The sequence below is a fragment of the Netta rufina genome (genome assembly GCF_964035555.1).
Source record: "Netta rufina genome assembly, chromosome: 11".
NCBI classification, from domain to species: domain Eukaryota; kingdom Metazoa; phylum Chordata; class Aves; order Anseriformes; family Anatidae; genus Netta; species Netta rufina.
The window spans coordinates 10,381,559-10,405,620 of NC_140134.1; the positions used below are offsets into that span (position 1 = coordinate 10,381,559).

At 55.1% G+C, this 24,062-nt stretch overlaps 2 protein-coding genes across 2 annotated transcripts; one reads left to right on the plus strand and one right to left on the minus strand.

Annotated features, from left to right (window-relative positions):
- Nucleotides 1-4,089: 4,089 nt before the first annotated feature.
- Nucleotides 4,090-10,926, plus strand: INSYN1 (inhibitory synaptic factor 1; the record flags this gene model as incomplete). The annotated part of the gene is made up of 2 exons (XM_084293433.1): nucleotides 4,090-4,278; nucleotides 10,252-10,926. 2 exons carry the CDS (start codon nucleotides 4,090-4,092, stop codon nucleotides 10,924-10,926), a joined length of 864 nt encoding a protein of 287 aa, XP_084149559.1.
- Nucleotides 10,927-19,622: 8,696 nt separating this feature from the next.
- Nucleotides 19,623-22,497, minus strand: LOC311213485 (zona pellucida sperm-binding protein 3-like; the record flags this gene model as incomplete). Its single annotated transcript, XM_084293524.1, has 8 exons — nucleotides 19,623-19,639; nucleotides 20,178-20,323; nucleotides 20,392-20,483; nucleotides 20,587-20,707; nucleotides 20,786-20,963; nucleotides 21,146-21,249; nucleotides 21,333-21,451; nucleotides 22,090-22,497. The coding sequence occupies 8 exons, from the start codon at nucleotides 22,495-22,497 to the stop codon at nucleotides 19,623-19,625; spliced, it is 1,185 nt and encodes a 394-aa protein (XP_084149650.1).
- Nucleotides 22,498-24,062: the final 1,565 nt, after the last annotated feature.

The window sequence follows — 24,062 nt, forward strand, 5'->3', positions numbered from 1 at the left end:
TAAATTCATCATCATTAACAAAGATTTCCACTTAATTAAAGTGTGGCAGCAAACAAACACCCACCCCAAAAAATACAGCCGCATGTAGCTAAGGATGGCAGAACAGTTACCTTAGTGCCTGACCCCCACAGATGCTCTTGGAGGCTGAGCTCTGACTACATAATGCATATAATAACAGCATATAAAAAGGCCTTTTATTCACCCAGACCCACAGCCTGCTGCCCACCAGCTTCCCAGCACCTCCCCTGCTCTCCCAGGGCACCAAAACCCAGAAACCCAAGGGAAACTGAGGGACAGGGCAGTGGTGCAGCACCCAGGGTTTTCAGCCCCACACACAGCATCAGAGCCTGTTCTCCCAAACAAACATCTCTATCACTCTACCAGAGCCAAAAGTGGGAATTTTTGTATTTTTCTCATCTTTCCACCACTGGTGGGCATCCATCAGCTCCAGCCCCTAGCAGGCTCCACTATTCTTGCTGGGGTGATTAACAGCCATTTTGCTAACGAAGCAAAAAAACATTAAGAGCACTGAAATTCGCCCTTTTTGCTCCCTGCCTACTCCACTGCATCTTCCAACACAAGCCCCGCACACTTGCAAATGAGGCCAGAAATCCCCAAAGCCCAGGTCCTATAGGAGAGATCCCTTTTCTGGGGTTACTCCACCACTCAGCAGCACCACAGCTTGCACAAAGACAAACACCCCTTGCTAAAATATAAAGCCCCAAATCTCAAATCCTCTTGCTCAGATCCCTTTTAGGGAGGTGTTAGGGTGCCTTGAAGCTTTTTATAGCATCCTTCCCAGGTGGGCTGCATCTGGGCTGAGCCCAGCCCTCGGTTTGGGGTTAATTTGGGCCACCAGTTGGCTCCTTGCTCCACCTCCTACACAAGTCCAATATATGTTGAATTTCCAGCTCTGTGTGATGGGATATATGTTTTCCATTGGGATACAGAAGTCACTGCAATAGGGTCTTTAGCTCAGTTTCCTATTTCCAAAGCATCTGGGAATGCTCCCACATCCCATTCCCAACCAAGCAATCCGTCTTAGGGGTACCGCTCATGCTGATGTTCCTTTTTTTATGGAAATAATTTTTACCTGCTAGAAGAGAAGTTGACCCCAAATTGCCCAGGCCCAGCTTCAACACGTGGCCCAAGCATGTTTCCAGCATCTGAAGTGAGCAAGTCTGTAAACCCAGCACTTCTCAAAAACAACGGTAGTTTGATCATCCATGGGCATCTCCCCCCAGAATCCCTCCCAACCTCAATATCACCTAGGGCAAGGATTGGGACTTCACCCCAGGGGCTCAGCGCTCTCCCCAGTGCCTGTGCTAAGCTTCCTGAACATGTTTTGGTGCAGAAAGGAGTTTTCAAGCCATGCTTTTTGGCACAAGGATGAAGTCCATGCCAGTGTGAGCATCCGATGGGATTTCTCCCAGGGACGCAGCAGGACAGGTGCCGCCAGCCCAGGTGCTGGGGAGGTGTGATGGAGACAGAGCAAGAAGCAGCTTTAGAAGCATTGCCGGGAGCAGAGGCTTCTTAGGGGATTATTTTTGTTCTCTTTTGCTGTTTCTTAACAGATTCTCCACAGGTTTTCCCCCAGCGGCTGGGACCCGAGGCTTTCCCCGGCTCGGCGCTGCCGGCACGCGTTTCTGCATCTCCCATCTCTCCGGGCTGATCTTGAGGAAGAGGGGGAATCAGCAAACCGGTGGAAAACCGACCGACACTCCAATCAAAATGCAGAAGAGACGGAAAGGAGCGGCCCTGAGAAGCAGCACCGTTTAATTAGAAATTACATCTGTGCCGGTGAGTCACGGCGGGGAAGCCAGACGTCAGCGAGGGGCACCTGCCAGCAGTGTGACGGTGGCAACCACGATGGTGGCACCACGCAGGAGCCTTCGGCCTCACCGGCGCTCTGACTGCGGCTTTCGAGGCAGGATGGATGGACGGACAGCTGGACAACCACAGCTTCATCTCGGGGGGGTTGGACCTTGACCCCAACCCCCCCTGGGCATCAGGAGAGCACCCAAAGCACCACCCAGAGATGGGGTTTGGCTGGAGCCGGGCCCACAGAGCTTGGTGATGGATGAGCCCCCACACACACCCCACCAAGCCCATTGCTGGAATGACACTTTCCCACCGAGGACATGCATTTTTTTTCTTTTTTAGCCATTTCTACCAACACCCCCCCAAGACACGGAGTGTAGCGGGGCACTTTTCCCACCCTAAAACCTCCCCGACTCACCCGGGCTGGGCACAAGCAGCAAACACCCCCCCGGCCGTGCCTCAGTTTCCCCCCTCCCCTCATTTTAAAGGCTTCCCCGGCTCCTTTAAGCCCCCCCCGCCCGCCGAGGCTCGGCCCCTTTCTCTGACACAGCAGCCGCCGGGGCGAGCCGAGCCGGGAGCCGCGGGGAGGCTGCGGCCGGGGCCGGGGCCGGGCGCCCACCGCCGCTCCCCCCCCGCCCCATGGCTCTGCCCGGGGCGCCGGGAGCCGCCCGCCCCCCTCCGCCCCCCCGGAGCCCAGGGGGCGGCCGGCCCTGAACCGGCACCGCCGCCGCCGGTCGGTCCCGGGGGGAACGGGGATGGAGGATGCGGGGAGGGAGGATGAGAGGAGGGAGGATGAGGGGATGGAGGATGAGGGGATGGAGGATGAGGGGATGGAGGATGAGGGGATGGAGGATGAGAGGATGGAGAATGAGGGGATGGAGGATGAGAGGATGGAGGATGAGGGGACCGGGGATGGAAGATGCGGGGAGCAGGGATTTGGGTACCAGGGCTGCGAGTACCAGGGCTGGAGGATGCGGGTGCCACGGATGCTGGTAGTAGGGATGCGGGTACCATGGCTGGAGGATGCGGGTACCGGCTTGGGAGGATGCAATCACGTCGCTCCCCACCCTGCTCGCACCCCCCAGGCTGACGGGGTGCCCCCCCCCCCCCCCCCGCCACTCCGCCTCCACCTTCGCTGCCTTTCTTCACCTCCCAAGGGAAGGGTGGGGGGCATTTGGGGGCAAAGGGGGTGCCCCCGCATTCTTCAGATGAGGCTTGGACCCTCTGGGGGAAAAGGGGCTCTGGCTGCCCCCCCTTAAAGCAGAGGGGTCCCAAGGGACGTGTTCCCCCCCCCCAGCCCTGCAGGTAACATCTCACCCCTTCCGACAGCAGCCGAGGGAAGGTGGCCCCAGGACCCCACGCAGAAACCCTGAGGGAGAAGGAAGAGGAGGAAGAGGAGGAGGAGGAGGGGGAGGAAGGAAGACAAAAATAATATTAATAATAATAATAATAATAAAAGGAGAAGGAAGAGCTTGGACCGGAGCCAGGAGTGGGGAAAGGGCAATCTGGACCTGGCCGCCCTCTCACCGCCGTGCCGGTAAGTTCCCGGGCTGTCCGTCCGTCCGTCTGTCCGTCCGTCTGTCCGTCCGGACCCCAGCCTGCAGGTCTCAAAGCGAGGGGGGAGGGAGGAGGGGGTGGTGGTGGTGTTGTGCAGAGCCCCCCCCCCCCCCTCCCTCCCGCCCCCCGCCAAGCTTTCTGTCTCCGCAAGGGCTGGCTCCCTCCCGCTGTCTGTCTGTCCGTCCGTCTGTCCCTGCAGGAGGGGACCCCGGGGACACGCGGACCCGGCCCGGAGCCCCCCCCCACCGCCCTACCGAGGAGCCAGCGAGGGCCCAGCGCGGGGGTCAGCATCGCTCCTGGGGGGGCACCCAGCCCCGCATCGCCCTCCCCGGCCCCGGCGAGCAGGAAAAGCGCCAGCCGCTGGATTTTCGCTTCCTGGGACATCCAAGGGACTCTTCCTCCTCCTCCATGGTCCCCCCGTGCCTCCCCGGGGCCGCTGGCTGAGCCCCCCCGGCACCCCGCCCGGCCCCGCATGGTGCGCCCCGATCCTGGAGCAGCCCCCGGCAGCCCCGGCGCTCCCCGCTGCGGCCCGGAGCCCCCCAAAAACAGCCTCGGTGGCGGGGCGGGGAGGCGAGCAGGGACTCCTTCGGGGCGTTAAGATGGTGAAAGCTCCCCGGCCGAGAGGGGCTGCGAGGACGCCAGGCCACCGGGTTAGGGGGGAGCAGGATGGACAGAGCCCTTGGGGCCGGGAGCCGAGGCCGGTAGGGAAGGATGGACTCGCGGAGCTGCCGGGACAGGCAGCCCAGTGACCCCCCCGGCAGCAGCAGCAGCAGCAGCAACTGTAGCAGCGGCAAAAGCGACGGCGAGAGGGAGAGGATCCGCAGCCGGATGAAAATGGTCATCGGGCAGCTGGAAGGCATCTTGCAGGAGCTCAAGGAGGTCGCCAAGGAGCTCCGGGAGGTAGGAGAGCGACGGGGAGAGGACCCGGGGTGGGAGCAGGCAATGGGAGCCCCCCGCTGTCCCCCCCTCCCCGGCCCAGCCTGAAGCACGAGCACCCTGCCCCTACCAACCTCACCTCCAAAGAAATGGGGGGAACTAGGCTGGATTTGGTAAAATTGCTCTTGACCTTGATGCTGAGGCTCGCTGCGCGCCCAGAGGCACGGCAGCGGTTTGGGGGGGTTTGATTCTGCTCTGGGTGGCGGGGACGTGGCTGGGGGCCAGGGATGTCTCCATGGCTGCTCGTTGAGTGGTGGCCTCGAGCACGGCAGGGCAGCTTGCTTTTGGGATGGGGCAGTTGTGCTGTTGGGGTGGTTGGGTTGTTTCTGGAGATGGGGGAGAGCTGTGTCCCTGCGGGCCATGCTCAGGGATGTGACACCTCCCAGCCCAAAGCATCCCCTGAAAGCCCCGCTGTCCTTTCTGGGGCTGCTCTGCTTGGTTTGTGGGGTTTTAGGGGAGGTTGTCCCCCAGGGGACACCACATCCCACCACACCACCCCATCGGGGCCCTCGTCCCTTCAGCAGGCAGCACGCGGAGCAAAGAAAGGCCCCTGGTTCCTGCAGCTCCCACAGGGTAGCCCCAAACCCCTTTTGACAAATCCCTGATGGATTAAAAATAGTAATAATAATAATAATCAGGAGGCAGAGCTATTTTCCATTTAGCCTGAGCTCACTTCACACTCCTCCAGGAGCTTAAAGAGGCCTTCGAAAGGAGGCTGATGGCAATTCATGGCCACTTCAGTGCCCCTTTTGCAAAGCTCATGGATTTAGGGCCAGGAGAGACCACCACAAGCATCCAAGCATCCTTCCTGAGCGCTCCAGAGCTTAACTCTTTGGTCCTTATCTTCCTCTTGGGGCTGGAAGACCCCCAGTATCTCAGCAGCATCCTCGGGAAGCTACCCAAGCCAGGCTGGACCAGCATGTGGAAGAGGGGAAGGGGAAGGGAAGAGGGGAAGAGGCTCTGGGGAGAAATGTCGTGGCTGGGGGGTGACTCTAGGGGGGAGCTGGCATGTCCCGAGGCACCGGTGACCTCCCACAGGAGGGCCCTTTGCAGCACGGGGCAATGTGGCCAGGTTGGTGGCCCCAAAATCCTCTCCACAAAGAGGTCTTAAACATTGACCCTTCTCAACAAGTCTTCCAGCAGAACCACGCGACCCTACAGCAAGGGCTTGAGTGCCTAAAAAGCGGTGTAAAACTCAATATGAGCTGGAGCTAAAGCACACCGAGGCTCGCCCAGCAGAGCTCTGGTGTTCCCCGTTCCCCCAGGGCCAGGCAGGCGTTGCCTTGCGAAACCCAACAAAGTGATGAGCCAGGGCCAGGAGGAGCCCGAGGAGATGTGGACAACGAGGGCAGGGGACACACCATGAGTCCCCGGGGATGCACAACAAACCACCAGGTCTATGGAGAGCCATGGGGCTTTGGAGACCCCCACCCTCTCCTCCCTGTGCATCCATCCCCTCCTCGTGGGGCTTTGCCGGGTGGTTGGGGCACAGGGCTGGACGTGCTCTGCGAGGAATGGGGCAGATCTGTCCCCAGCCCTGCTCACCCCTCGATCCCCCAAGCGTTCCCCACCTGAAGGCTGTTGTTCCAGATGTCCGTTGTACCCAGGATGCTGTTTTACCAGCCTCTGTGCTCCCACTCTCCCTCCCTCCCTCTTCCCTTTTGTGTATATAATTATTCCCCAGCACTCCACGACAGGGCTGTATTATGTGCGGGGAAAATGATTATTAAATCTCTGCCTGAAATCGCACGCTGGAAGTAAAAATCACGCAGGAGGCCGGGACCGAAGGTGCTTCCGCTGAGCAGGATCCGCATCCTCCACCCCTGGTACCCAAATCCTCCATCCTGTCCCTGGAACCCACACCCTCCATCCCTGGTACCCAAATCCTCCACCCTTGGTACCCTCATACTTCATCCCACCCCTGGTACCCGCATCCTCCACCCCTGGTACCCAAATCCTTCATTCCTGATACCCAAATCCTTCATCCTCAGTACCTGCATCCTCCATCCCATCCCTGGTATCCATATCCTTCATCCCTAGTACCCGCATCCTTCATCCCACCTCTTGTACCCAAATCCTCCATCTCTGATACCCATATCCTTCATCCTCTCTACCTGCATCCCCAATTCCCACATTCTCCATCCCCAAGCCCCAAAATCCCATGGCGAGTGCCCCGTCACCCCCACGCTCCCCTCTGGGTGCAGCAGCGGGTGCCAGCACAGCAGCAGGTGACACCAGGACGTCCCCTGGCATTCCCTCTGCAGGAGGAAGACCTGCAGCGCAATCCTTCCGCTAACAAATACCTTCATAATGTTGTAATCAATAGGTGATTAGCTGGCAATGCTTTGGGAAGTTCACGGCGAGAAGGCGGCTCGTTATTCTAGCGACACGTTGATGATTTTGAACTATTTAGCAGCTGATGATGCAGCAAATGGCCCAGCGATGCTCCGGCCGCTGGACCAGACAACAGGGCTCGCTTGTTCATACGTGTCAGCTTGGGGAGAGGCCCCCCTAACCCAGCTTCTCCTCGCTTGCTTGCAAGCAAGCTCCAATTAATCATTTATTTGCTGTTCAATATTTACCTTCCCCTTGCTGAGAAGTGTTTGGGGAGATGCAGGAAGGTCCCATCCCTGGGCAAGTCAGGCTGCGGGGTTGTGGGGGCTGCTGGAGGCTTTGGGGCTGCTCCTTTTCCTGGCAGAGGGATTGCTTTTCAAGGCAATGGTGTAAAAGTCCTCAGGGATGCTTTGGAGCAGTGGCACAGCTTTGGGAACAGGGAGCAAACCCCACGGCTTGCCCTGGGAGTTGATGCTTGGGGCCGGAAAAGTGGGAAGGGAGGCGAGGGGGGACACAGCCACGCAGCCAGACCCAAAGCCAACCCTAAACTCCCCACCGCCCCCCGCTTTGATCCCACCGCCGCTCCGCTTCAAAGGCTGCGAGGCAGGGGCCGCTGGATCACTTTGATCCCGAGCATCTCCCGGCCCCGCTCCCGTCCACCCTCTCCTGGAGATGCGTTACCCATCACCGCGCCGCTCCTTCCCACCGAGCCTTTGAAGTCCCCTCTCATCCTCCCGCCCCGTCCGCCGCCTCCCCAGCACCTTCGCCGAGAAATTCCCTCCTGAATGAGAAGCAGCACGGCCAAAATGCCGAAACGAAATGCCAGCCGCCGAGCCAGGGCGTGATTTGCAGCCGAGCTGATTACCCAAACTATTTAAAAGGAAGCAAAACAATGGCGCTCCAGATGTGCAACATCTGCCTCGGCAGGTATCCAGCTGGGGAGGGGAACACCCGGCCGGGGGCACGCAGGATTTTAGCTGAAGAGCTCCCAGTGCTGTCCTTGGGTGCGGGGACCACACACGAGCCCCCGGAGGCGGGGGGGAGCACCAGTGCTCCCAGTTGGGTGCCTGGTGGCGGCTGGTCCCACGCTGGTCCTGCAGGCTGGCTCTGTCCCATTTATTTGCTTGTGGATGTTTAGCACAAGTGTCATGTTTGGGAACATGCAGGCTGCTGAGGATTCTTTTTTTTTGGGGGGTGGAAGCCTGGTATTTGGGGTGGAGATGAGCTCCATCCATTTTAGCTGAAAAAAAAATAAGAAAAAGACTGCTTTTTGCCACAAAGTGAGACCTACAGGTGAGGGAGGAGGAGGGCACCCCTCTTGGCACCCCTGTGGCTCACACTGGGGACACCCTGACCCCCTCAGCCACTTGCAGCCCCCAGGGCCACCCATCACGGGGGTCTCCCCAAAAAAAACAACCTGATGCAGAGCAATGGGATCTGGTCCATCCTTCCCTCCCCATGGCTCCCATCCCAGCTCACCCTGCTAAAAGGCTTTGGCAGCCAGATGTAGCAGAAGGGGGGGGGAGAAAAGACCAAATCCTGCTTTACGTTTAAATCCTCAGCAGGTAGCGAGCTGCACGGAGGTACTTAACACCCCCCCACCGCCCATTTAAAATAGAAAGTGCAGGGAAGGGCGCTCCTAAAAATAGAGTGAGCGTGGCTGGTGTGACACTAATCCCCCCGAGGACCTGGGGGGGTGGCGGGGACGCGGCTCCTCCCAGCACCCAGGTGCCAGCAGCCCCCCGAGGGTCCCGGGGATGGGTGAGGATGAGGAGGAGCTGGGACCCCCTGGGCTGGGGAGGATGTGCTCGCCCTGGAGCTGGTGCCGTGCTCGCAGCCTCCAGGAAAACGGAGGTGATGATCTCATTTTAGCCAAGGGTTTCGGTGAGATCATTTTCTGCCTTATTAAAAAATAATAATAGCCGGGTGTTTCCCAGGGACGGCTCTTTTCCTGCCCTTTTTCCTTCTTCTTTGTCATCACTGAGAAGGAAGAGGTCACAGAGGCTTTTTTTTCACCCCTTCTCGCCCAAATAAGAAAAAGAAAAAGGAAATAAAAAGCAAGCTGGTGGCACTTTGGGGACAGCAGCGATCCCCTTTTCTCATCCATCCAAGCAGTTTCTTGCTGCTGCAGCTCCAGCCAGGGGTCCCAGCCTGCTCTCAGCATCCTCCAGAGCCAAAGCATGGTCAAGGAGGCAAGAAAAGAGGTCTGGGGTCTTGGGCAAGGGCTGAAAGCCTGGGGAAACCCCTTGCTTTCTGCTGGTGGGGATCGGATGCGCTCCGCTTGGCTCTGCCCCGCTCAGGGGATCCAAAAACCCTCTGGGGGACAAGGCTGTGACATAGGGCCAGGGTCTAACCTGGAAGCAGGGTGGGCGGTGACCTACAAGGGGTTCATCCAGAAGGCAATGTACCCACAGCATATAGGGCGAGGACCTGCACAGCTCCACGTTGAGCTGATGTGGGCTCCTGGGCCATGAGCAGGGTGGGCTGGGGGGTCCAAGTGGGGCCAATTGGGGCCAGTTCATTGCCACCACATCCAACATGCCCCCAGGCTGCATCTTCCTGGTCGGACCTCAGGCAGGGTCTCACCATTCCCATGGGCTTCCCGATCCAGCCTGGTCACCCTGAGCCAAATCCCTGGGGACACCAGGCTGCATTTTGTCCTCCAGAATGGCCCCGGGTTGTTGGGTGCTGGTTTACGGTGCATTTATGGTATTTTATAGGGTTTTCCCTAAACTGCTGCATGCTGGCATCTAGCACAGGGGTGAGGATGCACAGAGCAAGGGCATGGGGTGAAGGTCAGGGGGAAGCCTCTGCAGTGAAGATGGGATAGGGGGGTCTAAGCCTGAGGACTCGCTTTCCTCCAAAAGTGCTCAAAAAAACAGGGTAACGGCAGCAAAATCACAGAATCCTCAAGCTTGGAAAAGACCTTCAAGATCAGAAACAATGAGGGGATGGTTTAGCATTGCAATTAATTATTCCTGGTGGATGAGGAGGTGCGCTGGGTGTGACGCTGGTGGAGACGGAGCAGGTTTTTGGTGGTTTGTGGAGTGGTTTTGGTGGTGTGTGGATTTTTGTTTTCAGCGTGGACTGCAAGATGCCAGGAGGCTGCTCATTTATTTGCCTTCCCATCCTTGTTCTGGGAAGCTCATGGTTTCTTTCCATGAGGAAAGGACATGTGGAAGGGCAGGGGAAGGAAAAGGAAGGGGAGAGCAGAGCAATCCTGATAAATAGCCATGGAAATGACATGGAAAGGGACACGCTTGGGTGCCAGCCCCTTTACCACCGTGTAGGGTCTGTCCCCTGCAGCATGTTGGGGACACCCCCCTGTCCCCAAGCCACCACCTTCCAGCTGGACCTTGGCATAATAAACTCCTTGGAAGGGATGGTGGATTCGGGAACAAGCCTGGGAGCACCCATCACACAATGTGGGGACAGCCCTGCCTCAGTTTCCCCACCTGTGGAGCTGAAATCTGGGGAGGGACAAAGGGGGTGGTGCTCACTGATGGCTCCACACGACCGGGTGTGAGGGACTAAAGGGTGCCACGTGCCCCGAAAACGCCGTGCGGTTGGGTGGGCTTCACCTGTCCGTCTGTCCGTCCGCAGGTGGTGAGCCAGATCGACCGTCTGACGTCCGACTTCGAGTTCGAGCTGGAGCCGGACGACTGGACGACGGCGACGGCCAGCAGCACCTCCAGCAGCGAGAAAGGGGGCGCCGCCTTCGAGCTGGGACCCCTCGACTTCGCCGCCGCCGACATCCTCTCCGACAGCTGGGAGTTCTGCTCCTTCCTCGACGCCTCCACCCCCTCCGACCAAGGGGACGGGCCCGAGCCCCCCCGGCCGCAGCAGCAGCCGCCGCCGTGCCGCCAGCCCGACTACCGGCTGATGAACGGCGGCGTCCCCATCGCCAACGGGCCCCGGGGGGGGACCCCGGACTCCTCCAGCGAGGAGGCGTTCGGTGCCCACCACAGGGGTCCCCAGCAGCGGCCGGCCGGCACGCGGGAGCGGGTCCGCTTCAGCGACAAGGTGCTGTACCACGCGCTGTGCTGCGACGACGACGACGATGACGACGGGGACGGCGCCGACGAAGGCTCCCCGGGCGAGGATTGCGGCGAGGAGCCCAGCCGCAAGGCGACCTCGAAGCATCCCCCTGGGGGTGGCGGCGGGGGGCCGGCGGCGGCCCGGCGGCCGACGAGGAACAGCAGCACGCAGACTGTGGCCGACAAAAGCACCCAGACGGTGCTGCCCTACATCAGGCAGAAAAGCAAAAGGAAAAACTGACGCCGGCTCCCGAGCGGGTTGGGGGCGGCCGAGGGTTGGGTGGGGTGGGTGGGGAGCCTGGGAAGGGTCAGAAATATATATATATATATATAAATATATATTTAAATACATCGCTACTACGAATAAAATCGAGATGAAAAGGTGGCAGAGAAGGCAAACGTCCAACTACCTACCCGTCGTGTTCGAGGCTCAGGGAATTTTAATCTGTTTTGTGGACGGAAGATGCAGCTCAATAAACTGTTCGTCATGGAGAAATGCCAGCCATAACATATATATATCCTATGTATATATGTGCCCAGAGAGGGAAGCCTCTCCTGGGGACGTGGGCGCACTGGAGGGGTTGGTGGCAGGGCTGGGAAGGGCAAAGATCCCTCCCTGGGGTGTTTTATCCACATTTACCATAGGCACTTGCTAGGAAGTACAAGGAGCCGGTGCAATCTGGTCGCAGGTTTTCTCAAAAAGCGCTCTATATTCACCCAAAATCATAGCTTGATGCTCTTCCCTTTTATCAGCAGGGAAAATGGGACAAGATAAACAAAACAAACAAAAAAAAAGAGAACCCACAGACAGTTTCTAGGGGAATTAACCTCAGGAATGACAACGATGGGTTTTGGAGACCCTCCTGCCATCACCTGGGGATGCGGTGCAAGCCGAGGCTGTATTTCTGATAATATTTTATCAGCAACTTTTATAAGTTATGATGCTAACAACCCAGAACCTTCCCACTGATGAGAATCTACCCCCATTAGCTGGGAAAAGGAGTTAAAATCCTTTTTTTTTTTTTTTTTAAGGGCTTTTAGGCATTTTGTGTCAGTTTTTAGGACTTTTTCTCTACTGCAGCTGCATCAGCATCACCTCCCTCTGCATCTGCCCGTGACCCCAGGGCTGGAGCCCCAAGAAAATTTTATTTTCACAATTAGGGACATCAGGGTTTGGGATATCCCTGTCCCACATGCCAGAGAAGGGACAGCCACCACCACGGGGAGACATGGGACGGGACAACTCCTCTTTGCTCCCTCCATTACTCTGTGTGTCAACAGCTGGTTATTTATTTTTACGAGCTGTTTTTACAGCCAGGCCCCATTGGATAGGTGTGATTAATAGAGGCAGTTTTGTTCCTTAATAACTTCTGGAGAAAGATGCAAGGAGGGGCACAGGGGAAAAAAATCAGAGCAGCCCAAGCTGCAGGCGACGTCCTCGTGCTCCTCTGCATGCCCAGAAACAAGCACAGAGGGGTTTTGCTGGCATTATTTAGCAGGAAAACCTGCTTGGGTGGGTTTGGGGGTGAAATTCAAGAGGAGGATTTGGGTTATTATTCATAGAGTTGGAGAGGATGGGGGTTATTATTAATAGAATGTTAACTATTAACATCCATCTGCCCACACCAACAACTGCTCAAAATTACTCCAAACCAGCCCCAAACACCCAGAGAAGGCCAGGATGGGGGCATCCCTCCCTGTTCCTTGTTCCCATCCCTTTCTCAGCCCCCCAAAAACATCGGGAAAGCCCCAAACAGCGCCCGGCATCTCACGAGAGCCGGCGGAGGAAGGGGCAAAGGGCTCGTGTTTCCTCCAGAAGCAATAAAGAAACAATCAGCAAATAAAACGAGGACACGACCCGGAACGGCGGCTCCGGCTGCTCCGCGCCCCGGGGATGAGATGCGACAGCTTTGCTAATTCTTGCCCTTTCCTCGCCCGCCGGCGGGTACCGTGCTGGCGTTTGGCACGGTTTGATGGGTTTTAAAGCAGAATTTCGGCTTTGCATGCGAATCAGCTGCCTCCGGTTGGGGCCGGTGAGCAAAGCGAGTTCCCCGCTTCTGCCATCCTGGGGGGAAAATGCACAGAAATGGGTTACCTGGGGAGGAGGTCAGGGAAAATAAAAGCCAAATGAAGCCAGGCTCCCCAGGAGCTGTGACAACGCCTGCATCCCAAACACCCTGCGAGGCTCTCGGCTGCTCCATCTCATGTAAAAGCCCGGGAGCCCGTGGGCCCCCAGCCACCTCCCCCCCGGCCTTGGTGGCCCCCTCTTTGCCTCAATGGCCCCTGGAGACCACGCATCGCTTGGGGCCGGGTGCTGGCTGTGGCTGGAAGACAAATGCTTTGTTTTTCCAAGGGAGAGGCTATGCCTCCTGCCTCTGCTAATGTACAGCATCTTGTCTTATTTGTTCCTTGCTGTTCCACAGCTGAATTACTGCAAGTAATGTACCAGCACCTCGTGCAATGCTTCTTCTTTATAACCACGCAGTCAGCTCGCCTTCAGGCTCTACTTTGGGATTGCAGGGCTAGCCGGGAGCTGTTTCCACCTCGGGATGCTGAGGCTCTTCCCTCCTCATCCTCACCCATCCAGCCCTGTGGCACTCTGCACAATGGGGGAGAATAAAAGGATGCTGCGGGGCGGGAGCATCCCCAAAAGCATGGCTGTGTCCTCCCCAGCCTGATTTCGCTCTGCAACGCAGCGAGCGGGGGGTCGCATCCTCCCCGGCTCTGCTTATCTCCAGCAACGCTTCCACTGCGTGCTCTGGAGCTGGATAACCGCCTGGCGGAGGTTATCTCCTTGCAGAACGCCTGCAGCAGGAAAATGCATTGCTCACAACAGCTTCCACCCCTCTCAGATCGTTCCTATCTCTCTCCCTGGGTTGTTATCGCCGAGCCCTCCTGGTGCCATGGGATGGAGATGAGAGAGCCAAGCTTGGCTCTCAAGAGCCTGCTCGCCTGGGAGAAGGGAAGGTGGGGTTGGGGAAGTGGGAAGAAGACAGCTCACCACCCCCAGGAAGGGACAAGGGGGGCAGCTGGTGGCAATAGGAAGCCCAGAGCATCGAGCAAGGTGGTGAGGATGAAACAGGTCCAAGCGTCAGTGGGAATAAATGGGTAGGATCAACGGGGCATGGCCAGTGTCAATGGGATGTGGATGTGGAGGTAGACATGGCCTGGGCTGGGATCAAGAGGATTCAGGTCTGGTCCTCTGGTGGCCGTGGCTGGGCTTGACCTGGACGCAGCTCTTGGTATCCCAACGGGGAACACACGTCTATTTATCGTGGTAGGAATTGCCTCTTGCTGCATGGTGGCTGGGTGCTCTCCCACCACTGGGTGGCAGTGGGTGCCCACGCACACGCATGTGCATGTGCCACCATCCCCGTCCTCGTCATCCCTTCCTCCTGCACCCTGCCAGGGCATGGGGACCATGCTGATGGTGCCCCTGGTGGCCCCGTGTCATGTCACCGCCGTGGTTGCCATCTTCCCTTGCATAACCCATTGTGGACATGCGGATGCCACAAAGCATCCTCCCCAAACACAGCTGGAAATAGAGGATTTGAGGCCAAAAACGGCACTTAGACCCCATGTCCCACAGGTAGCTGCAGCTCTTCGGGTCTTGTCCCCACTGCGGGATGGGGGCTGCTTGGATGAAGTTCCAGCACCCACACAAGGCTCTTGCACTCACCCTTGGGAACAAATTGCTCAAAGCACCAATTCCCCTTTACAAACATACCCCACATGGGGACAGCAGCTACTGGTGACCCCTCAGCAGAGCCCCAGGACCCATCTGTCCCCCCAGGGCTCTGATGGTGGCCACAGGACTTGGCCAGGCCTGCAAAAAGGCAGCAGTGCCAGAGCAGCCCTGGAGGTGCTTGTAAGACAAGGGATGACATGCTTGATGGGACTTCTTAATTAGCTCTCACTAAGCCAAAATGTACCGGGGCTCCCCTGGCAGAACAGCGTCAGACAAAACATTAATCACGCTCCAAATAAATAATTAAAATGTTGTGGCTCTTGGAAGGAAAAATAATAATAATGATGATCGGGGAAAATGAAAGCTGTTGTCTTTGATGTCGCAGCCCTGGGGACAAGTGGGGCAGTGTCCCCAAGGCCACCTGCGCCAGGAGGGATTTTGTGTTCAGCCAAGTCCACAGCCAAAGTCCCAGGGTGTCAGAGCTCCTAAGCTCCTACCTCAGTGGTGGAACACATCCCAACCTCAGCTCTGCATTAAAATGTGAATTTTTAGCAACCATGTCCCATGGCTCCAAACGCTGGATGTGGCTCGGGCAGTGTCCTGGGACGTTATCTGTGGTCACTGCTAAATTTTATGCTCCAATGGGTGGGAATATCACCATGGGAAAACCCTCTCATGCATCACTTAGGGAGCACTTCGGGAATAAAACAACAAAAAGAGGCTCGAAAAAAAGAAAGCTCTCCCTCCCCATCCCCTTTTTGCCCAAGAGGAGATGATTGCTCAGTGTGAGCAACACAGAGCTTAAATTATGCATGGGGCCATTGGGATGGAGGAGGAGGGTTTGGGAAGAGCTGATCCTGTCCCCACCTTTAAAGCCTGAAGCCTCATGGGTGGGTGACATCCCTGGCCTTCCTCCTCCTACTCCTCTCCCCAAAGCCCTGGTTTCAGCCATCCTCTGGGTTTCAAAGCATCAAAGGCAGCCCCAGTTTGTCCCCATTGCTTTTGGGTTACGTAGGGTGCAGGGGACACCCACACAGCCACCCGGGTCTGCCAAACCCATTTTATTACATTAATATTTGCTGGTAATGAAGTTAGATAGCACTTGGAACCCCAATCAAATTAGGAAAGCTATAATGAACAAGAAGTGGTACATTAATTCATTAGCGGGGAATTACACTAAATTATCTCGGCAAATACGGCAAAACTTTAATTTACCAGAGGTGTTTTCAAATGGCTTCTGCTCCTTTGTATCCATTTCCACCACGACACATTTTTTTAAGGCAGGGAAAACAAGAGAAGTGAATTAACTCCATCTCCTTGGGGAGATGCTGCTGTCTCGTGGATGGTAACAGATACCCACAAGAGATATCGGGAACTCCACTTTTCCCCCCCTTCCCCAGGTCTGTGCAGAGAAAATGGATATTATTTACAACAAACAACCTGACTTCACCTTTGCAAAGATTCAGGCTAATGTTCTGCTTTGCTAATCACCATGGAAAGGGGGGAAGAAGGAAAAAAATAAACGTGTAGCAATTTACTTGAACACATGCAGGCGGAGCATTAATAATGTACATCTTTGGGAAACTAGGCCTGATACAGGGCAGCCAATGTGTGCATTAAAGCATAAATTCGGACATTAAAGCATAAATTTGGGCATCTGAGCTTTGTATCCTCCTAGAGGAGGTGGGGATGCAGAGGGCTGAGGAAGAACACAACTCATGCAACCTCCTCAGCCCAGAGCGACTTGAGAAATAAAGTCAGAAGAAAACACAAGAGGGCATTTTTCCTGCTTTTTTTTTTTTATCATCATTTTTTATTAAATTATTATTATTTTTTAAAAGTTTTTCCATGTGCTCACAAGGCTCCAGAGGGTGCCAACCAAGCGCCACCTCTGTAGTGTAACAGCATGGCTAAAGCCTCTGAGATGCAGCAAAAGCACAGACAAAAAAGCAGTCTCCAGCTTTTGGCCCCCACTTCTTCCAAGACAAGGTCCAGAGGATGCTTTGGGCCATAAATAGTGCTGGAAAGTCCTTGGGATGTGCAGCTGCCCATGGGACTCACCCCAACCCTACAAACCACTGCGACCTCCATCGGTTTTGTGTCTAAATAATAAGGCAGGCAGCTTGGGGCTGATAGTGGAGGCTCGTTCCTTAGAAATTTAGTTGGGCTGCTTTTTTAAAAAAAACAAACACACTCAATTCTCATTGTATCACAGATCCTTGGTTAAAAAAAAAATGCACAAGAGCACAAGGTGGAGGATAAGCATGTGCCGTGGCTGGAGAAGGATGTCTGCCAACCCAAAGCCTTTGGGTGCTGTGATGAGACAATATGGAAGGGCTAAAGTGAACATTTCTTCCTTTCCCTTGTTTTTCCTTCTTCTGGTGAATGCTGCATCTCCCAGAGCATCTCCAGCCTACCATACCCTCTTGCAGTCTCCCCAAAATCCACCCCACAGGGACACAGCCCTGCACCACAACCTCCATATGCACCCAGACCCACCATCATCTTGCAGCAGCAAGGTCCATTTCTTGGGAAAGCCTTCAATTAATTATTTTTACAGCCTTTAATTAGCCTTGCCATGGTCTCTGCCCAGAGAGAGACATTTTGGTGCAGCTACTCCAGATGGCGTTTACACTCACACTATTTCCACAGGGCGGTGCAAATCTCCAAATGAACATGGGCAGCAGCTCATTTTTTACCTTTAAATCCTTGTAAGTGCTACCTGATGTTCTCCTGTGTAGTAAATTATTTTTCTTTTAATTAATTGCCTTGAAGACCACTTAGAGCTTATCACCAACATCTCCATACAACGTGGCACTTAGAGCAAGTGGGAGACACCAGTGAATAACTGCACTGCATCCTCATTCCCATTATTAATTCCCACAAATTGATTGTTCTGCCAGCATCTGCAGCTTTCTAATTAAGTCTTTACTCAGGTGCTTGTGTATACAAGGGAAACAAAAGCTAATAAAGCCCAGAAGCAGGAGATAGGGGACTGGGGAGGGGAGTGGTGTTCATGAGGCCAGGGCGAAGGCACTGCATCTCCCACCTCCACTGGCAGCATCTTAGGGATGCACACTCTTCACAGAGGGGGAAAATTCCAATGTAAGGGGATTTATACCACAATTAATCAGATTATAAAGCAATCTCTGGGTCTTACGCTAAGCAAGGAGCAGGTAGGAAGGAAGAAGTTATTTACAACGTGCTTTGCTCCTTGGAGCTCAGCTGGTTAGGGAGCAGACATGCAGGGACAGCCTGGTGCCTGCCTTCCTACAGCCAGGGAAGTTTTTTCCCCACAACTTACTAGGGGGAGGAAAAGTTTTCGGATTAAAAATAAACAAGTAATAGGTGTGCTAAGTCAAAATGTTCAAAAAAAAAAAAACCAAAACACAGAAAGGCTAGCGAGGTGGAAGATGACTGCTTGAAGCAGCAGTATCTGATGTGCAGCCCCTTTATTGCTCAGAAAGGGGCCAGCAGGAGAGGTTTTTTTTCCTGCTACAGGCAGGTCATGGGAGAGGATCTGAACCCAGAGGGATTCAACATGGCTCAGAGGCTCCAGTCAGGCTCTGCTCCCCCTTGCTCAGCCTCCCCTACTGCCAGCACCACCACAAGCCCAGGTGCTCCTCCTGTGTTCCCTGTGCTCGCTTTTATCCAACAGACCACCACAGATTTGCACCACTGGAAGAGAGGAGGTTCACACTTAAGCAGCCAAAAACTAGCTAGATTTCCCCCCGTTTCCTAGTCCAGGGGCTGAAGGCTTTAGAAGGGTGAGGTGAAGTCTTCTGCTGGTGGCTACCTTCCGAGAGGAGCACCAGGCCTCAGGGAAAACCCCATGGCATCAAACAGTGACAAGAGCAGCAGGCTGCACATTTCCTTAGAGGATGGGAAGAAAGTGGTTTTAGAGTTGAGTGAGGAGCCTCAAGAAAGATGAGGGGCTTGAAGAGGACCTCCTGTAGAGGCCAGCCTCCAGCTCCTGACTAGAGAACAAGGGCATGGAGGCTGGCCCTAGGAGAACCATTGGTAGCCCCTTGGTCCACCCTGAGCATCACAGCCTGGCCATGCACACTCAGCACAGCCTCATGTCCCATGTCATCAGCTCAAGATAAAGTTTTTTTTAAGAAAAAAAAAAAAAAAAAAGAAAAAGGGGTTTTCAGCTCCTGCACAAAGAAGCTTGTGCATAAAACATGAAGGCTGATGGCCTGACCTAGGAAAATCTCAGCCTCCCCAAAAAGCTTGCATGGCTGCCTCATTTTTCCACCTGATTATTTCAGCTCAGCTACATAATTCATTTAAGAAAAAAAAAAAAAAAACCACAAAAAAAAAACATCTTCCCCAAGCACATTGTCCTCAGGCTTTCAAATCCAGCTCACTCTGGGCTGGGGTTCCTGCTTCACACCCCACACAGCCCATGGAGCACAAGTGCCAAGCTCATCTCTCTGTGCAAACAGGATCATTCCCCTGACAAGAGAGGTTGCATAAGGGTGTTAGGGAAGGCTCATTTGCAGAGATGTAGCCCTGCTCAGGCTTTGTTTGAGGGTTGTAAGGAGAATTGGCAGCACTAGACTGCAGCCTAATGGCTAGGGGATTGCAACCCAAGGGCTTAAGGGCAAAAGAGAAATATTCCAGCATTCGGCTGCCAAGCAGAGGCAATGCCTTTAATCAGCAGCAGCTTTCAGAAGGCACTAGCAAAAGGAAAGGACCAAAAGCCAAGAACTGGAGCTGCAGGCATCGCTCTCAGCCTTGCCGCTTCGCCCCTTTGTAGTCTCTCCCTAGGGCCAGGAGCAGTTTGCTTGACTTGGAGGGGGCTGCTGCTGCTCAGGGATGAAAAGCAGCTCTCAGCAGGAGGCAACAGACTGGTCTGATCTCACAAATAGTCTGATCCCATCCCTGCTTCAGTGGTAGCTTCCCAAGAAGCTCGTGGCCACCCCATGAGCTGGCTTACCTGGTTCCAGAGCATAGCCCTAAATGCCATCCCATCAGGGCAGGGGCTGACTGCTGTCCTTTCTCACCACCAAGAGTGCAAAGGGAGGACAGAAACTTTTTTTTTTATTAGTAACAGGGAGTTACAGTGACATTCCCAGAGGGCAACTGCACTTTCTGCATGCGAGAAATATTCCAAGGGCAGTTAAGCTCAGCACAGCAGCTGCTACGAGCATGGCAACTTGGACCAGCGTAGAAAGTCCTTCAGCAGCACCTAGAAGAGGAAAAAAAATCCGCTTTAGAAGAGAGAAATCCCCTTACTACACATTTTATGGCTTTTCACCATCTGGCAGTGGCGCAACATGCAGGCAGCATGGGGGTAAGAAAATCCCCCCAGACAGTTTTTTCAGCAGATACACCAGAGAGTCTATCTAGGCCTGAAATCATGGAGGAATTCACAATTAGATCAACCTGCAGTCACCTTCAGAGAGGTGAAGGTGCAGCCACACAGACACATACCCTGCGGTGCCCTTCCTGCTGGCACAATCCGTCCCGAGGCACTCCGTGACCCCTGAGCTGGGTCAAGGATTAACAGTGGTCCAAGTGAGACTTCAGCCTCTGCTGCCCTTGAGGACCCACCTAAGAAGAGATGTGCATGAGTGAGCTGGTGGGAGAGGCAGTTCCTGATCTGTTGGAATTTCAGGGCTTACAGCAAGGTGGTTTTGTGTAGCTTTATGCACAAGGGACAATTTCATGCCCAAGGACAGCAGAGAAGAGCCAAGCTCATCCTGAGAGGTGACATCTCAGGCCTTCCAGCATCTCAGCAACCCCAGCCTGGGAGGTCACCGAATTAGGGCTGCATTTTGGGGCACACTAAACCCTACCTTGCCTGGAAGAGATGTCTCTCCTCAAGCGCCTCCCTGGCCACCTGGCCAGGGGATTATTTCTTCGGGAGTAACCTCCATACAGTGCACAGTTGCCTGTCTCACAGCAGCTGCAGATGTCCCCAGTGCCCTCCACGGGAGCCCACCTGGAACAGAGCCACCCGTGAGCCCTCTCCTCTGGGCTGCCCCCTGCCCAAGCCCCCCAGGTACTCACAGGCTGCTGGCTTTGTTGAAGGAACAGGCTTTGTTCAGAGGGTTTGGGGCCTGGTCAGCTGGGGAGACCTTCAGGTGGCAGGTGATGTAGATCTGGAAGGGAAATTAAGCCAAAATCCACAGTTTGGGTTGATTTTTTCATGCAGGACAGCACTGCTCTTGTGGGGGCAGAGCCAGGGGGTCAGACACATCTCACCAGGTTCCTGTCATCTCCTGCAAACTTGAAAGCATCGACCACAAACTGCAGCGTTTCCTGCCTCGGCCGTGGGGACACGAAGGCTGAGGTGCTGTCATCGGCTCTCCCATCCACCAAGCACCTGGACAGGGGGCAGAAGTCAGGGACACCCCAAGGAGCTACGGCACCACCACGCAGACCATGCTGCCCCCTTAAATACCCGCTGAGGTCGATCAAAGCATAGCGGGGTGAGGAGCTCCGGTCCGCGCTCGGAGTCGCCACGCAGTCCTCCACAAAGAGCCGCAGGGGCACATGGCCCCCTGGCACGACGTCGGCCTGGAGGTGCAGGCTTTCCCCTAGCTGGAAGCCATTGGAGAGCCTCTCGGAGCTCCAGTCATCTGGAAGGCACAGATGAAACCACAGATTGCTTTGGTGAAAGACATGCTGCCCTCCCTTCCTCGTGGGGCCTCCTAACTGAGCAGCAACCCCATATATCCCTGCTGTAAGGTGTGGGGTAACCCAGCCCCGAGGTTTTTTTTGGATCTCAGTAATCATGGCCAGGATCAGAGAGGGCACCCACCGCTCATGAGGCGCAGGGAGAACACCAGCTTCTCTTCTGCTGACAGCGTGGAGTGGAAGGGAGCCCAGGTAGGCCGGATGGCATTGCTGCTCACATTACTCTTCCTAAAAGCAGAGATATGTCAGCAGAGATGCCATCACCACCACCCTAGGTCTGTAGGAGCAGAGACATGGCCCCACTGGCTCACCTGGGGTAGTGACACTCAATAGGAACCACAGCTGGGCTGGTTCTTACAATGACCGCGTTGCCAGCAGGAGTGGGTTTGTAGAACAAGCTTGTTTTGTAGATCAGGGAGTCTGGGGTCATCTGGAAGGGACATGGGAGAGCTGATAAGTCAGCAAAATGAACCTCAGCACTGTCAGGCACCCAGTACCAGGACCTGCAACTCCAACAGCCTGTCCTCCACATTCAGGATGCCATGAAGGTTTGGGCTGGTATCTCTGCACCCGAGAATAAGGCTAACCTCATAAGAGATCAGTCTTGAGGGCTACCACCCTAAGAAGTGCCCACATCAGCTGGGCAAGGGCTGTAGGATAAAAGGCCTGAAGCCTCCTTCCTCCTGAATAAATGGGAGGACATCAACCCTTCTGCCTCTTGAAGAGATAAAACACTACAAGCCTTGCTTGCCATTCAGCAGGTTCTCCTAGGGCTCAAGGACAGCATGCATACTCAAAACCAGCCCTGCAATGGTCACAAGACACTTCACTCAAGAGCTGCTGTTAGCAGTTGTACTCTTCACCCCAACCTCAACCCTTGGCATCACTTTTACTCTATCATTTCTAAAACTAAGCCATTCCCAAGAAGAGTTAGGCAGCACATTACTACTTACTAGTCCCAAATAACCCCAATTTAATCACTCCAGTGTGGATCAAAGCCCATTAACCCACTACCCAAGCAGCATCGCCAGGGATGGAGCAGCCCCTCACCCTAGCACCCCACCTCACCTGTAGGGTGCTGCCGCACTCGTGCAGCCCAGCCACGAAGGTCACCACATTCTCAGCAGCATTTTGGGCCGTAGGTGGGCAGGCAGCTGTGCCCAAGGTCAGGTCCCCAGCCCGGACCAGGCGCCCGGTGCCGAAGAGGTCTCGGTGCACCGTGAGCACCACCTGAGCCTCCTGGCACTGCACAGCCACAGGGTGCAGGGGGGCAGCAGCCTGGAGCTGGGAGACATCCACCCATGCCCATGGGGAGGGCTGGGAGAAGGAAGGTACCTGAGGCCATCTCCACGAAGAGTCCCCTCGGACCCTCAAGACCCCTGAGTCCCTCAGGGAGAGATCCCAGGGGCTGTAAGACACCGCTTCAGCCAGTGCCCAGCACAGCAGAGCAATACCCAGGCTGCTTCCAGACCCCATCCTGAGCCTGACAAAACCAACAGATGGAGAAGATTCTGCTCAGGAGCCTTTTATACCAACTCCCTGAAGAGCAGATAGGATGCACCTGGGCCTCCACCCAGCTCTTGGAGCACCCAGGGACTGCCCAGGTCAATGAGACCCAGCTGGTACACTTCTCCCTCAAGGGGCAGGAGGGAAAATCTCCCCAACCCTACACCTGGAATTGCCCCAGAGCATTGTCCCACGTCTTCCTGCCTTGCATGGTGGGGGTGGCATCAGGCACTTGTTTGGGGACAAGAGGTCACCATGGTAGAACAGACAGAGGGCTAACGTGGTGGGGACATATTGCATCCCACCATATTTCCATGGACTGCAGGTTTTTCTGGCCTCCAGAGCGTCCCTGATACCAGAGAGAAGCAGAACCAAGCCTAGGGGTGGCAATGAGATGGGATCTAGGACCAGCAGCCCATGTGGCCACAGCATCCCTTGTGCCTGTGCCCATGTCCCCTTCCCTAGGGCTGAGCTGGAGCCAGTGTTGGCTACTGGTGTGCCCAGGGCTCAGCCATGATTCCACAAATATTTCCAGTCTCCTGCACATCATATTCCCCAAAACCCATGGTGTGGTGCACTGCTCGAGGTGGCACTTTCAGACACAGAGAGGACTTTCAGAGCTCCTTCAGCTGCCAAATCCACCTGGGCTCTGGCCCGTGCACGCTGGCAATCTGTCCGTGCTCGATTTCATGGGTATCTGCGCTGGGTAATTGTACGTCAAGTAATGAAGGCATCATAACCGGCTTATTTGCATAGAAAGCAGAGGTACAAAAGCCGATCTTCCCATAATAGCAGCTGATAAGTGAATGGCAGGCATAATCAAGAGATTAATTGGCCCTCATGTGTTAATTATGCTAATTGGCACAGCTGCTCGTGCGTACAGTAGGATGACTAATGGCTGTACATGGCTGTGCTGGGTGGAGGGGTTGGGGTCATGAGAAGCTGCTGGCAGTGGGGTCTCCTCGGTATGGGGACAGTGCCCTGGTGCTGAATAAGCCGAGGGGGGTTCTTAACACAAGTGGTTGTGTTCACAGTGTGTTTCTACAGGAGCATTGCATGCGTGCCCCGTAATGTGGGTTTTATGGGATGAAGCATCTTCTGTCCCTCTGCGGGGTGGGGTTGGGGTTACACGTGCTGCGTGGCCTCGGGGGAGGCAGCCGAATCCCAGCAGCGCTCACCTTTGCTGCAGGCCCATGCATTACACATCTGCTGTGGTCTCTCCGAAGCGTGGATAGTTTTATGAGTGATGAATAAATGATACAACAAGAAAAACCTCTCTGGCAGCTCAGGCTCTCTTTATTAATTCAGCAAGCAGTGGGTCATCTCCAAGCCCAGCTCATGCCCTGCGCTCGCTCAGTGGAGGGGAGATTGATGAGCCTTAAACATTGCCAGATAAGCATTCAATTCCCCGATTAATACAGTATTTAACACTCCAGTGAAAAAAAAAAAAAGGAGTTTCCAGGAGCTGGGGTGGGAAAGGCTGAATCTGATGGGTGGGAACGGTTTTTATTCTCATTTGGGAGATGAGATCAATA